This window comes from Rhipicephalus sanguineus, chromosome 3 (assembly GCF_013339695.2).
Source record: "Rhipicephalus sanguineus isolate Rsan-2018 chromosome 3, BIME_Rsan_1.4, whole genome shotgun sequence".
NCBI lineage: Eukaryota > Metazoa > Arthropoda > Arachnida > Ixodida > Ixodidae > Rhipicephalus > Rhipicephalus sanguineus.
In genome coordinates this window covers 72,686,058-72,700,968 of record NC_051178.1, presented here as the reverse complement: position 1 = coordinate 72,700,968, position 14,911 = coordinate 72,686,058, and the positions used below count along the sequence as shown (strand labels likewise).

At 43.2% G+C, this 14,911-nt stretch overlaps 1 protein-coding gene across 1 annotated transcript in view; it reads left to right on the top strand.

Moving 5' to 3' along the window:
* The window catches only part of LOC119386733 (ATP-binding cassette sub-family B member 6-like), a 71,562-nt gene extending 60,322 nt beyond the window's left edge, over positions 1–11,240 (top strand). Inside the window, 2 exon segments of the mRNA XM_049413230.1 lie at positions 1,005–1,073; positions 5,741–11,240. Of these exon segments, the coding sequence (XP_049269187.1) occupies positions 1,005–1,073; positions 5,741–5,858 (187 nt within the window). The 3' untranslated portion in view covers positions 5,859–11,240.
* Positions 11,241–14,911: the final 3,671 nt, after the last annotated feature.

Sequence of the window (14,911 nt, the reverse complement as noted above, 5' to 3'; positions counted from 1 at the left end):
CAATCTTTGTTCAATTAGTGTTGATAATGTCAAGTTTCTGTCTTCCCATGTACTTGTCTAGTTTGAACTATTACCATGGCTGCTGATGTAAGCTTGCACACTGATTCATGTCTCCTTGTATACCATATGCTGTCATCAACCCGATGAAGAAGAGGGGATAATAAATGCGAAAAAACATTAGTCATCAAAAGGAAAAGAAATGGTCTAGCCATACGTGACAGGATTAAGATTTAGCAGTTAACCGTTGTAGCATAAAGAGAATGACAATAGCTTTGTAGAGTGTCATTGTGAAATAGCTATCGCTTTCAGCAGCAACGTGTGCACTTGTACAAATCAACAATAGAGGTGTGTCACGTGCCACGTGCTACTTAAACCAGCTTCAAATGCAATGTGCACATTTGTACATGCTTCCTGATTGGACAAGTGCTCATTTAACTTCATTGTGCTCCCTGTTACTGCACTTCACTTTGCCGAAGACACTACCATGTTCAAAGAGTCATTTGATATGTCACGTTCTGGGAACCACACCAAAATAATAATTTTTGTTTGCTCAATATCCATTAGCTGATAACAAATTTTCCACATATTTTAAGCCTGATATTTGATTGTTCTTATACAAGAATAGAGCATGCGTCACTTATAAATCAACCTGTTCATTAATTACTAAAAAAATATGCAAACAACATAGTATTACCATCTTATCATTCTTGCAATAGAATATCGAGTGCCTTAAAATAAAGAGTTCAATTTTACATATTTGCAGACGGTTTATCATAGTTCGCACCTGAAAGAGTTATGCTAAAATGTTAGTGTGTAGGGAAAGCAAGCAAAGCAGTTCATGCTCGCATTTACTGTAAAAATGCAGGACTGATTTCTTACCTATGCTGTGTGCTGAAGTTATTACATCTGACATTGTGTGACAATGTGTTTTGATGTTCAACTTCATTTCTTTCTTTTTCTGCATCAAACTTTTCATTACTTACATCAAACAATTTGCTTTGCAGGCTCTCAACTGTGGTTCATGCCGACCAGATTCTTGTGATCCAGGAAGGGGAGATTGTCGAAAGTGGCCAGTGAGTATTGATGTCTGTGTGTAGAATAATGTATTGATTCCTGATATTTTAATTCCATTCCACATCAATATGTTATCAGTGTTTCCAAGCTCTCACTTATGCGTTCATATATTTACTGTATCAGATAAGTTCAAATGTCGCATAATAAGGGTTACAGTTAGTGTGACAAGCCTTGTCATTATCACGCAGCATATATTAGCAGATCTTAGAATAGCTGTAGCAACTGCCTGTTGATTTGCAACCTATATGGACAGCCTATAAATAAGAGAGAGATTGCTAGCAGCAATGGCTGAAAATTCTGCCCATGCTGTCTTCATTACAGCTATTGCAGGAAAGTGATGGGCTGCAATTGATTAATCATGTCTCTAATATTTAAGTTATTAACTTCAGTATTGCAACAGAATTTGAACAGCACTTCAGACAGAATGGCATGAAAATGACATACGCAGCACTGATTAACAATCACTGTTTATTAGAGGCGTGCGAATATTCGAAATTTCGAATATTTTTCGAATAGTGTTTGTTATTCGATTCGATTCGCACTGAAATTTTACTATTCGAACTATTCGAACTTCCCAAAAACAAATGCAGTCAACGTCCGGTTGAAAGTGACCCCTTCAGATTTTCAATATGCTTCACCTCATTACACTCTCGTATTGCGGCAAAGCTGCCTTTCAAGCTCCGTTACGGTCGAACTTGGCCAAGAGACAAAGTCCGGTTGAAAGTGGTCCCTAGATTTTCAATATGCTTCACCTCATCACATCCCCGTATTGCGGCAAAGCTGCCTTTCAAGCTCCGTTACGATCGACCTTAGGCAAGAGACAGTCAACGTCTGATTGGAAGTGGTCTTTAGATTTTCAGTATGCTTCACCTCCTCACACCTCCGTATTGCGGCAAAGCTGCCTTTCAAGGTCCGTTACGGTCGAACTTAGCCAAGAGACAGTCAACGTCTGATTGAAAGTGGTCCCAAAAAATTCTATATGCTTCACCTCATCACACCCCCGTATTGCAGCAAAGCTGCCTTTCAAGCTCCGCTACGGTCGCAAATGTATTAACTCAAGAAAACGCTGGTTCCAATATGGAGATGAAAGATGTGGCAGAGTTGGGGGCTCATTTAATGCTGTTTCGGACCTGAAATTTGGGCAGGAAGTCAGAAAAATCGGACGCCGAAGCTTTTTAGCATCCAAAATTTCAGATGTTCTTATATATCGACGTCTACGAGGCAGATTTGGAACTCCGGACTTGAAGGGAGCATGCCTTTGTCCGCCACATCAGTTGGGTTTCCACAGAAGTTGAAAGAGGAGGAGAGGCTGAGGAAATGGCATCTCTGCCTATCACGTGTAAAGTGTTGTTGGCAGCACTTTGGTTGCACCAAATCATGTACATAAATACAATTTGGCCTCTACATTGCCTCACTCTTGATAAGAAAGACAACTATGAAATATGACCCCACCAGCGCTTCATCAACCTAGCGAAAAGAAACACTTTCATGTTGCTATCTCACAAGAACATACTTAGGGATTCTCTGCAACTTTTTCTGTAATTTCACTTCGAATTATTCGAAAAATGTTTGAGAAATATTCGAAAATTATTCGAAATTATTCGATTCGATTCGCACTCAATCTTTATTATTCGAATTCGCTTCGCACTCAAAATTTTGCTATTCGCACAGCTCTACTGTTTATTGCAACGCAACGACAACTACATCATCATCAACATTAGCCTATATCATGTCCACTGCAGCACGAAAACCTCTCTATGTAAACTCCAATTTTCCCTGTCCTGCACAAGCTGATTCCATTTTATTCCTGCGAATTTCTTAATTTCATCACCACGTCTAACTTTCTGCCGTCCTCGACTACATTTCGCATCTCTCGGTATTCATTCCATTGCTCTAACTGACCACCGTTTATCTGTTGTTTACATTATGTGACCTTCTCAGGTCCACCTTTTCTTCTTAATGTCGGTGACGTTTGTTTTCTAATCCACTCTGCTCTTTTCCTGTCACTTAACGTTATGCCTATCATTTTCTGTTACCTCACACGTTGCGTGGTTCTTAACATCTCGAGATTCTTTGTTATCCTCCAAGTTTCCGCCCAAGTGTTAGTGTTGGTAAAACACAATGGCTGTACAATTTACTTTAGGGGCAGTGGTAAATTGCCTCTCATGAGCTGACATTCATGGGAATGTCAGCTGTAAGTGCTCATGCCCATGCTTATTTGCAAGTGAATTTCCTTTTCATGGGTAAGCTTCCCTGTTAATATACAACCTAGACATACATATTCTTGTATGGATTCTAGGGTCCTGTCACCAACCTTGAACTCTCATTCATTCACCAGGCCTGCTAACATTATCTTTGTCTTTCATGCATTTAACTTCAACCCTATGCTAGCAGTTTCTGGGCTCAGGTCTTCAATCACATTTTGTAGTTTGTCGCCGTCATTGCTGAAAAGCCCGTCTGCAAACCATAAGTTACTGAGATATTCTCTGTTAATTTTTATTCCTATTTCTTCTCAACTCTGGTAAGGCCAATGATTTCCCAATTAACCACCTTCTAATTCCTCAAGTGGCTCTGCTAGTCTAGCTTCACTTGAGAAAGTCCTCGTGTTTAAAGGGACTGTCTACCGTCCTTCATCGCTTTTCTGTTTTGTACCGCATTTGAAAGCATACCGTCTGAAGTGTCCAACCTTGCAGCGGTTTCTTTGGAAAGCGAGTAGAAAATTTTAAAACAGAATTTTTCGATCTGCGTTCGGTCTTCTTCCATTGGTGTGAATACGCCCCACAACACTGGTTGGTGGACGCGATGACGATTGTAGTGCCGGTAAAACTTAAAACCGAAAGCACATGTCATTTCTGTTGGATTTCTTTTTTTTTTCTCTGAACACTAATGCAATGAATGTAACAGTCGTTTTAAGCGCACCATCGGTTAAATGAAGCCTTATTATACGATTACAGAACACTCGTTTTGCTATGATTGCAGTCTATGAGTTTATTTTAGCACTGCTGCCGCAATCTTCCCACAGACGTTTCTGTAACGATCTTGCAGGCAAACGATGTAACAAAACTTCTGTACTGATGTAGCGATTATAAATGCATGCCTTCACAGCGCAGCACGTGCGAGACATCCTAACGACAGTGCAGCGTAACGGTACAACCAGCGCACCAGCGCGGGGTGTTGAAGCAGACGAACTCGAAAGCGGCGGCGTCGGCAGCACCGCCAGGCGTCTTTCTTGGCGCGTGAGATAAAAAAATACAGCAAAAATTAGTTTTTGACGCAATCGAAAGCTATTTCAAGAGCGGAAAATACACTCTCAAGTTCTACATGTTTGTTTTTAAGCAAAATAAGTCCACCTGCGTGGATAGTCTGTCACACCTACAGATTGCGGGAATTGCGACCACTTTGCTGTTGGGTGACGCTAGCGGTCATTCTTTGACGGTTTTCAACATCAGATTAAAATTATAATTCTTTTTTTATGGGACGAAAGCGCGCTCGTTGCCGCCGATGTGACGAACGATCTTCTCATTTTCACCACAATCAAAAAATTTTTTCCGAGTGGTAGACAGTCCCTTTAATGTTGCCAGGTTTAGCTTCCAGAGGCAACCTGTCTGGGTCCAGTCATTTTTGCACCCTCTACTGTGAAGTATTACTGACTGCTGCTGAGGTCATGTGTTCCACAGCAGCTGGACATTGAGGACCTGGACATAATTGTAAGAGTCATTTCGGAGGTGGTGGCCAAGTAGTCCACCAGGGAGTCTAGCTGCTGTTCTGGTGAGGGGGTGAGTCACAAATGCAGAAAAGGTGCATCACCTGTCCAAATTTAACCTCCAGTGGGAAGTATATTGAGAGGATGTTGTGCACATGTAGTGCAAAAAAAAAAAAGAGAAAACAAGAAGAAATCAGAAAAAAGGGAAGAAGTGTGAAGAAAACGTAATTAGTTCTGGAGAATCGAACCTGCTACCATTGGAACTTGGTGGAAACATGGCTTAGCAGGTTGGATGACCGTGCCTCAGAGGTTTTTGAGATGGGATACTTCCTGGCTGCCGTTTACGTGTGGCTGCTGTTATAGTGACCAAACAGGCCAACATATAAGTGATCGTCTGAGCAAGCGCGCGTACTCACTCAAGGGCTCACTTCCCCGTTATACATGTATGGCTGACTATTTCAGAAGGCATAGCTGTTAGCCAAATCGTAAAAAGTATATGTTTTAGGATGCTATACAGAGTAATGTGCATGTGAGATACAGTAAGTGAATGTTTTACATTGAACAACATGGTGATTCTTCTGCTCTCTATGCCTCTATACAGCTTCGAAATCAGATATGTCTCGAAAATGTGACAGCTTGCCAAGATGCGTCTGGAGATGATTTTGTCTTTATTGCTCTTGGTTCATTTTTATCATCTGCACAGGTTCTGCTTCCTGTGTGTTGCAGCTGTATTGAAATAAACGTTGCTTGTTAGTCAGCGCCACGTCAGTCGTTCTCATATCATCTTGTCTTAAATTGCTGTTTGATTATGTTCCAATAATGTACCAACCAGCCCAGTGCCACACACTTCTGCTGCAAATTCGTTTTCTGTGTTTTAACCTCTATTTCCTACCCAAGTAACGGTGTTGTGCAGCCCTAGGGTGCTTGATGCCCAGTGAAATGTTTTTCCTCTTCCATTTGCAGTCATGACGAGCTTCTCGAATATGGCGGTATATATGCCTCCATGTGGGAGCAGCAACAGAAGGGCACTGGCAACACTGGCCCTTCTGAAACATCAGACGAGGGCGTTCCTGAACTGTAGTCACCGCTCCTTCGGCTCTGTGACGGCGTGCCAGCCAACCTCCAGGCTCGCCCAACTAAGTCGCTTGTGTTTGCCCACTTCGTTTGTCGACCTCTAGGGTTGGAACATTCGGTGATTTTGTTTTCCCATTGAACCTACAGTGCTGGCTGTAAGCCCATAAGAAGCAGAGATTTTTGATTCTGCGCTGAAGTTTCTGTGGAGAATGTAGTTGCAATGCTATGTGTGACATTCACGTATCTGCGCCATCTATTCCAAAAGGGCATACGCCATTTTAATTTCCTTCAGTTTTTTTATGCTGTTAGTTCCTCTTTTTGCTTGTTTCATCATTAGTTCCAATGTCCAAATGGAATCTTTGCGTGCAGTCAGGCTGACGTTGCTGGAGCCATTATTATTGAAAGTCTATGTTAGTTAACCCTGAAATTATCCTTGGGGTGAGGCTAAAAGCAGACGACTGCTCCAGCACTCTGTCACTAAAATGTGCTGCACTCATCTGCATCATGCTTGTTTACTAGCATACAAAAATGCAAATATTTCCTCCATTCTTGTTTCCTTCATTTAATTTCTAGAACAAAGTTTTATTTGTAGTATACGTAATAACTACGCTTCAACGTGTTGTCACTTTTGATGTGGCTGGGGCAGCTTCAGGATGCATATCTTTGTTAACGTAACGTTAACTGAGATCAGCAAACAGTCAAAAGCCCCCTTTTTATTTTATTATTAGTTTTTTATGTATGTTAGCTTTTTTAGGGTGAACCTGAGTGTAGAGTGAATGCGTGCACTTTGTGGGTGAACTGAATAGTTGTGATTTCACAGCACATATGGCTCAGTTAAAAGTTAATGCACCATACGTTTCACTTCACTTACTACTCCTTCGTCAGTGCTGATGTTTTTTTGGGAAGGGACTTGTGTTGGCGGAATTGGCGGTACTGTGCTCCACTTGTGCTTTTCACTGAGCACTTTTTAGGTGCAGGTTGGCAAAGGGTTAGTGTCCATTATAACCTCATGTCTGTTTTCCTTTTTCTTTTTTTTTATTTGAAAACAGTTGGGTATGTTGGCTGCCTGCAAATAGCAAGCATGAATAATTGTAAAAAAAACATTAAAACATTGTCTTCTTCAACCTTTTGCCTTTCTATGTCTATGTATGTCTGCCTCGCCAGTTTCCTTGGGGTGATGTTGTGTATACATTGTCAGGCTTGTTTTCAAGCAGCGTCGAATAATTGCGAGTCGAAAAGCAATTGCACTGAGTTGTTATGTGTCGCTGACTTATGTGTGAGATTACGGGTTACGAGGTGCTCCATGCAGAGTCCTCAGCAGTTGCGCACACATGATCGCTTTTAATGTTACATGGAGTTGCAGTAAAGTTTACTACTTCAATCACATTTGACAGTGTGACACTCGTACGTAGTGTGTAGGTAACCTTGTGATAGCTGGAAACATGATCAGTGCCTTATAGGCATGTCTAAGCGCTCTTGTGAGAGCAGTGTGTCATGGCCGAGCGTAGAAGACCAATCTACTTTGTCTACTTGCCCCGTTACAGTCCACTTTTCAATATTCATGTCCGTTAAACACGTTCAGTTATCAATTTTAGGTTCGCTTTAGTTTGAATAGGCATTTCAAAGGGTGTAGGTCCTTTCTGATGGTCTTCTGAGGAACAACACCTATTTGAATGTAAGATTGAATAGTATGTATTAGAAAAGAAACATGGTGGTATGTGCAGGTTTCAGGCATCTAGTCGTTAAATGTGCTCATGAAGTTTGCTCTTTGTAAACATAACAACTATCTGCTTGAGAATGCTAGATGTAACGAAGCTGAACTGGAGCCATACTTTCGCTTAAAAGTCTCCATGGCAGCCCGCGCCAAGGAACGCTTGACGCATTGTACAATGCAGTTTGGCCGCACGCATTTTCCTTTAGTTGAAGGAGTTTCCAAGCAGCATGGAATGGCACTACTTTAAAAGCGTTTGTAAAAAGAGTTTACTTACTGAGATTTAAAGGATCTTTTTTTACCGAGACTTCTGCCAATCGAGCAAGCTGAATGAGCAACAAGGCACACCATGTATGCCACGCTGCACTTATCACTTTCTGGTCTACTCTGAGAGCAGATGAAACTCTCGCATTGCTTGTGAATTGGTCATTCACTTTTCCTGTGTGTTATCCATGATGTCCTAGACTAGCAAACGAGCCCATGAGTGTCTTCACAACAAGCACACAGCAAATGAATATGCCGGGCTGACCATTGTACAGATGTTAGAAATGGCTTCATTTCTTTATACTCTCACTTTAGTTTTTTTCTTGCAATGCACAATATGCAGAATAGTCAATTGGGCATCTCCACACATCTTGCTTGACCTAAGACAGCAAACATCAGACTAGAATAGTAATTAGTGTCTCAATGTGCAGCCTGGTGACATCATTCAAGTTATAGTTATCAAGTTATAGATTGCATTGAAAGCCCACTTACTGAATTTTGCGTACGGCCCATTGCCACCCTTAAGCACACATCTGGCTTTACTTTCGGAATCGTGCTTTAAATGTTACACAAGAATTTGTGTTTTCCTTTATTATTTTGCGTTTCAGTATGCAGGATGCTTAACCAAAAACAAGTGATTTTTGCCGAAAGTCAGTCTCTGTGTTTCACGGAGAAGGCAGATGAGTATGCTTGTAAGAGGCCGCAGGTCTGCAAGAAAGCAGGAGCATGTCGAACTTGAAAGGAGGCTGAGTGCAGTGCAGCTTATGAGCCCAAGCCGCTACAGCAGCTTGTGCACACATGCGGTCTTTTAGTTAAAGGGGTACTGACAAAAATTTCGCGGCCGAGATAGCCTGCTGGATCGATTCCCGTGTACGTGCGTGTACCATCTGCAAAATATTGACAGCGAATAAAGCTTGGAAGGTATTTTATATGAATTTCGAAGTTCGCGAGCGCGGTCCAGCATTATAGGCCGCACCTGGTGCATTGACACCCTCGGAGGTGACTCGAGGTGACCCGAGGTGACCCCCCTACTTCCCCTACGTAACCGTTGCAGCTGGTACAAGTTATGATGACGTCATAGTCGCCACTTCTGTTTTGACGCGCTTGCCGACGAATCGCTGCTTGCCAGCGGGTCAAACCTGAAGTGATTCGCCGCGTCGAAAATTCCTTCCATCCCCGCCGCAAGAAAATCGTCGCCATCAGACGACGATGAGCCCGGTGACGACAGACCGCGCGGAAATGCGTCACTGTTCTGTGTGCTCACGTGACCGAGCGTTTCAATCGCTAGGTGGTGATAGTTGCACCCGGCGGCTTGTCGTTTTTGGAGCTCTGTCAAAACGAAACTCAGGCTGTGTCGGTAATGAGGAGCTTGTAATTAATTATCTGTCACGCGCTGCGGCAAATGATGTGCCGTGTTATGACTAACAGGCCCCCAGCAACACATTGCAGCAAAAAAACACGGCGCGAAAATTTTTGTGTCAGGACTCCTTTAAGAGCATCCTTCTTTTACTGTAGCTTGATGGGCGATTGATCATTTTGTTCCTGTCTCGAAGCTAACCACATATGCCAGGCTAGGCTGAAGGGTTCTATAATAATCCCATGTATGTGGCTGCATTGTCCATATTCAATTTGCAATGCAATTGTATAACTTATAATTGAGAGTGTCATTTTGTTACTGTGGTGCAATGGGCGATTGACGCCTTTGTTTTGAGATATGACCAAACGAAGTATTCATCACATTGTGCTGGACCGTTCTTCAGAAGGCCATGACTGCTGTTGTGTTGGTCATCTTTAGGTGGCAAAGCAGTTGATGTATTCCTTTAGTTTCCCATTCAATTTCTAAGCAATGAAAAGTTGCCACTACGTCATGTTTGTGGTCATGTTATGTTTGTTCAAGGGCTGTGTTAGCTGTCCTGTATACACACTGCATATTTTACATTTCCCTCTGATTGTGGTATTATTACCTTTACAGGGCTGAAGCTTCACTCTTTACTGGAATATATAGTTACATCCTTTTGTTTCTCAGGTGGACTATTGCTATTGATTGTGAGTTGGGAAATATCTTACATTTGAAGGAGCATTTGAAACAATGCCAATGCTGATCTATCATTGTGTGGAGAGTGCTCGGACTTGCAGATACAGTTTTATTTGGAAGAACAAGGGATGGTGTTCAACATTATAACTGCTAATGTATTCCACTTTCCTAAAGTACAGTAGAGGCTTGTTGCATCGCTCTGTGCTGACACATGGTAGCTTGGTCCTTAATTAATTTCAGTGATAGGAAACGCATTATCTTCCTGATTGTGTTCTTAATTTCTATGGTGTAAAGGTGAGCATAGAGATTATAACCTTTTTCTTCCCCTTATCTAAAGTTAGGTTACTTTAGAACTGCTGTGTCATAACTTATGGTGTCCCAAGCAAGCTTTAATTAACATGCCTGTTCCGGCATGCCTAGGTTAATTAGCTTTCATTTCCTCGCTTATTGAAATGTGATTGTGACACCTCAGTGCCTAGGAAATGGAATCATAAACATCTTTTTTTTTTTTGGCAGACATGATGTTATTGCATGTGATGTTGTTACTTTTTCTTTTCTTCTTATTCTTGAACATCCACTATTGTAACTGTCGATACAGTGGTCTATGTTAGGCTACTCATGTGCTACTTGTGTAGGTCCAAGCAGTTTTGCTTGATGAACCTTTCTTTCTTTTTTTCATCCATGGAGCAAGCAAAGAAGTTGCTTGTCTTATGACCCGCTCTAGTATGAGATTGTGTATGTATGCATCTGTGAAATTTAGACATTCGTGTTTTTGTTTTTTTCTTTTAGGTGGAAAACAGCACTATGGATGCAGACAAAGGTTTAGGCCCCAAGAAAAGGCAACACACTGTCAATGTTGTTTTTCCTTTGTGCCTAAACCGTTGTCTGCATCCATGGCACAGTTTCCCACTAAAAAGTAACAATGCAAAACTAACTAACCTTTGTTTACACCTTAAATGACGTTCACTTGCATGTGTGTGATACAATCTTTTTAGCAAGCGGGAAGCTCTGTAACCGTGTTGCACTGTTCTGTGAACACACTGACCTTGCAATAGTGGCTTTTTTATTACTATTGTTGCTAGCAGTGCTTAGCAGAGTGTGTTAACAAATGTCATGGATGTATTAGTGCCACATGCTCTACTGCACAGGGCGCATTGTTATTGCTGGTCATTCCTAAAGGACTGAGTTCGAACATAATATGGTGCCCATGATGAACCCATACAGTTTTGCGTAAAGGCAAGAAGGAAGGACACGCATGTTATTGCACCCAACCACGAAGGAAGCACGGAAAAGAAAGTGGCACTTTGTAGGTGTGACTAGTGCACAATTTGTTCTTCACATTGGGGCTCCTCAGAGTGTTCTGGTAATAAACATGGATTCCTTTTCTTTCTACGCTGTGAGCATTAATTCAGGTGTCAACATGACCATCATTGCCTCTATGCTTGAAACGTTAGACGGTTCCCCTCGCAGAAATTCGCCACAGTATTTTTTCGCAAGATTCAAGCAAACTTAATTTATGTACATTACGATGGCGGTGCCATTGCAACTATCAGGAGACGCGGCTGCGAGAAGTTTTCTCAACCATGTGCCTTGCTCTCAGACCTCTCAAGTCCTGGTGTGCAATGGCCACTTATATTTCAAACACTGCTCCTGTGCAAGCTTGCTTACACCTCATAGCTTCCACCCTACTGCAGCCAGCTTGTGAGAAAGAGTATGGTAGCCCACAAGGAATGAAGAACTCATTTCCAAAAGTATTTTGCGACTACAGCCTTCATTTTCTCACTTTCTTCTGTTTGGGCTGGTGTGTTGTGAGAAGGCTGCACATAGAGAATGGAAGGTTGTGCTTCCTGCTCCCATGGCTGCTCAAGACTGTCCCAGAAATCCTTGCAGGTCCTGTGCAAAATTCAAGCAGCCCTTATGGCTCGCTTTGAGTTTGGCACGCGACATTCCATTCTTCTTGCTTCATACCTGGAAACAGGCGTTCTTCCTTCCAAAAGCGTTTTCTGCTTTACTCCTTGTTCTAGAAAGGTTGTAGTCGAAGACTTGTTCAGGTGTTCCATCTTGAGGATTTGCATATGGCTTCATAAGGTTTTACGTCAAGGGAAAAGCCTGAACACGTTATATGACGGGTGCAACACGAGGGCCCTCAAATCATTGCCTGAGGCGACTTGAAGTGTGCACCCTCTACTAGACCTTTCAGTCCATCTCCCCTGCCTTTCAACAGCAGATGTCACTGAACTGATATCTGTAGTCACTAATGCTAGAAGCATAATGTTGTGCCTGTGTGGGAGAAGAAGGTATATGATAATACGAACATCTATATTTTCAGTAATTCTAAACATTTACTGAACAGAACCGTTGGGTCGCCGTGTTCTTTTCTGCTCCGCCCGCTTCTGTTCGCCAGCTGCACCCAAGGAGAGTACAACAGAACACAAGAGCTTGCGTACTCGAGCCCCTTAGGCGGCCCCGGGACAAGAGAGCTTTAGTGCCGGCCGGGGACACCTAAAGACCCTCCATGCATTTTCCGCCGGCTAGGTTTAACGGAGCACTGACATCAAATTTACGCATGTCAAGATTTTTGCATCCACGACTAGTTATCGACCCCCTAGTAGCGATTCACTACCCAAAATGCCAGTTAGGGATGAATAACTATCTGTTTTATTGATTTAGATCACCGGTATCTAGAACGATTCAAAACGGCCGGCAAGCCCGCCATTTTTTAGTGCCGGCAGCGCCACCTCCAGACCGACCCCATCTGACCACTTGTCTACAGAAAGGAGAGACGTGAGGCTCAGCTGCTCATGCAGCTAACATTTCGTCTGCTAGGCGTACACGTTCAGTCATGCCTTGTCACCAGCATCGCCGTCAAAACTGTCGACTAGTGTTGAAGACGACATTCTGGAACTTGGAATCGCCGCGATTCGCGACATCGCGAATCATTTTCGCTTCGACGCTTTGCAAAACAGCAATTAAAAATGAACGCCGTTCCAAGCAGCAACGAGGAGGTGGCCAGGGACGCACGCTTGGGCCATGCTCGCTGGTGTGTCTCAATTAGCTATATTAGGGAATGTTAGCGTGCACGGCATATTCCGGTATACGCAAAGGGGTCTATGGAATATCGGTATAGCGAATGCACACCAGCGGAGAAACAGAATACGTTAGGCTTCCACAATAGCAACTCTGTGTCCTCTGTGTTACTTGTTAGCGATGGTATTTATCTATACGCTACTCCGCTTTGATAGCTTGTCGGCGTGTCGGCGTGTACCTCACGTGTAATGAAACGACACACTCATTCCGCTTTTTCCACGCTTCCAACAACACAATTCCCCGACATGCTGACTGACGAACACACGTCGAATTATGCTCTTTCTTTTCGCCTGTCTTTTCTTGGTGGCTTGCGTCTTGTAATTTCATAAAATCATTCAAAGCGGCGCGACGAAGATCAGGCATGAAGAGTGAGAGCGTTTCCAGGCGTCGGCGCCACAATAAAAACACTCGAATCGTCGACGTCATCGCTACTATTGTGCATCGTCACTCAGGATGGTATGCACCACACCGAACACGTCACAGTAGTGTCGATGTCGCAGGATGATGAAAGCCCCTTTGAGCTTTCGTACACTATTTGCCCTCGAAATAAAATAACCTCCAGATGACGGACGCCATTCAAACTTCAAAAATACCTACCTATGCATACCGGACAATCGAATGAAGAACAAATCTCGAGCTTGAAATTTTATGTCATGCTCTGGGAATGCAAGGCTAAAGCCAAACGTATTAATCCCGATGCTCCAAGCTCGCCGACCAACTCTGGGCAGTCCAGCAGGCCCATGAAGCGGCGGAGAGGCAAGGCCTTGACGTCCCGACATGGGAAACCTGAGCCCGGGCCATTAATCGGCCGGACAATCAATAAAGTCTTTCCATCCAGTCCATTGAAAGTTGGCCTTGTCTACTTCAATTAAATCTATTTTATTATAGAAAGAAAAGACCATAAATTCACAGCCTAACTTTCTGCCTCTTACGTCAGAGTGACCTTATTTTGTCATTTCTCTCTATTTTTCCATCACCAATCCTCAAGCTGTCACTTATTCCTTCCGCGGACGTGTTTATCTTTCCATTGTTGTCCCTAAAACCCAAGGCTTCATGGAGTCTCGTCCAAACATACACCCGGGTGGATATCTCCACATTCAATTAAACCATGCTCCATCGTTTCCTTAGCTTCCCACAGCATGTACATTTACTGAATCTCGCTTTTAACTACTAATATTCTAAGGCAACCCGATTTCGCTTCAAACATTAAAGCGCTTTCCCTTGAATTATCATAAAATGCCTCGACCCTAGTAGCACACTGTGTTGCTGTTGGCTGAACATTGGCTCAGTGTTGTTAATGTCCTCCAGAAAGAAATAGTAATAATGTTGCCAGTCGACATTGTTAGAACGTTAAGAAGACGTTGAGCCACATCTTTTCGTCAATCGGGCAATATTGACTACATTATGTGTGAATGTTGCCTACGGGTGCGCAGGAATTCGAAGACACCTGTGAATGCGCGACAGCGTTTTAACCTGGTTGTTAGCTTTAGTGGGCAACCATCAGGCTCTGTCTTGCATATTTCGCTAGGAGTAGCAAACGCTTTTCATTCGCCTTATTAGGAATAGAGGTATTGTGTCAGCCAGGGGCGTATGCAGAATTTTCTCGGGGGGTGCACCTCCTTGATCTGAAGTGGGGTCCGGGCAGGCAGATGCGGTCGAGTGTCATTTGGGCTCTGTATCCATGGCAAAAAAAAAAAAAAGAAATCGGGGGGAGGGGGGGAGGTACGGGCCCTGCTGTGGGACACCCCCTGCCTACGCCACTGGTGTCAGCAAGTCACACGGATTCCTCCGTACTTTTACAGAGCTGGTGGTCACACATGCAAATGTATGTGTGGTGCACGCTATCAGCGCGCCACTCGCTGCCGCTCTGGATGTGTTAGGGTAGAGTGTACACTCTAGTTACCAGATTACGTGGCCGCGCCGCGTAATTTTGTTTCCTCGAGGGATCGTGCACGCGAGAAAG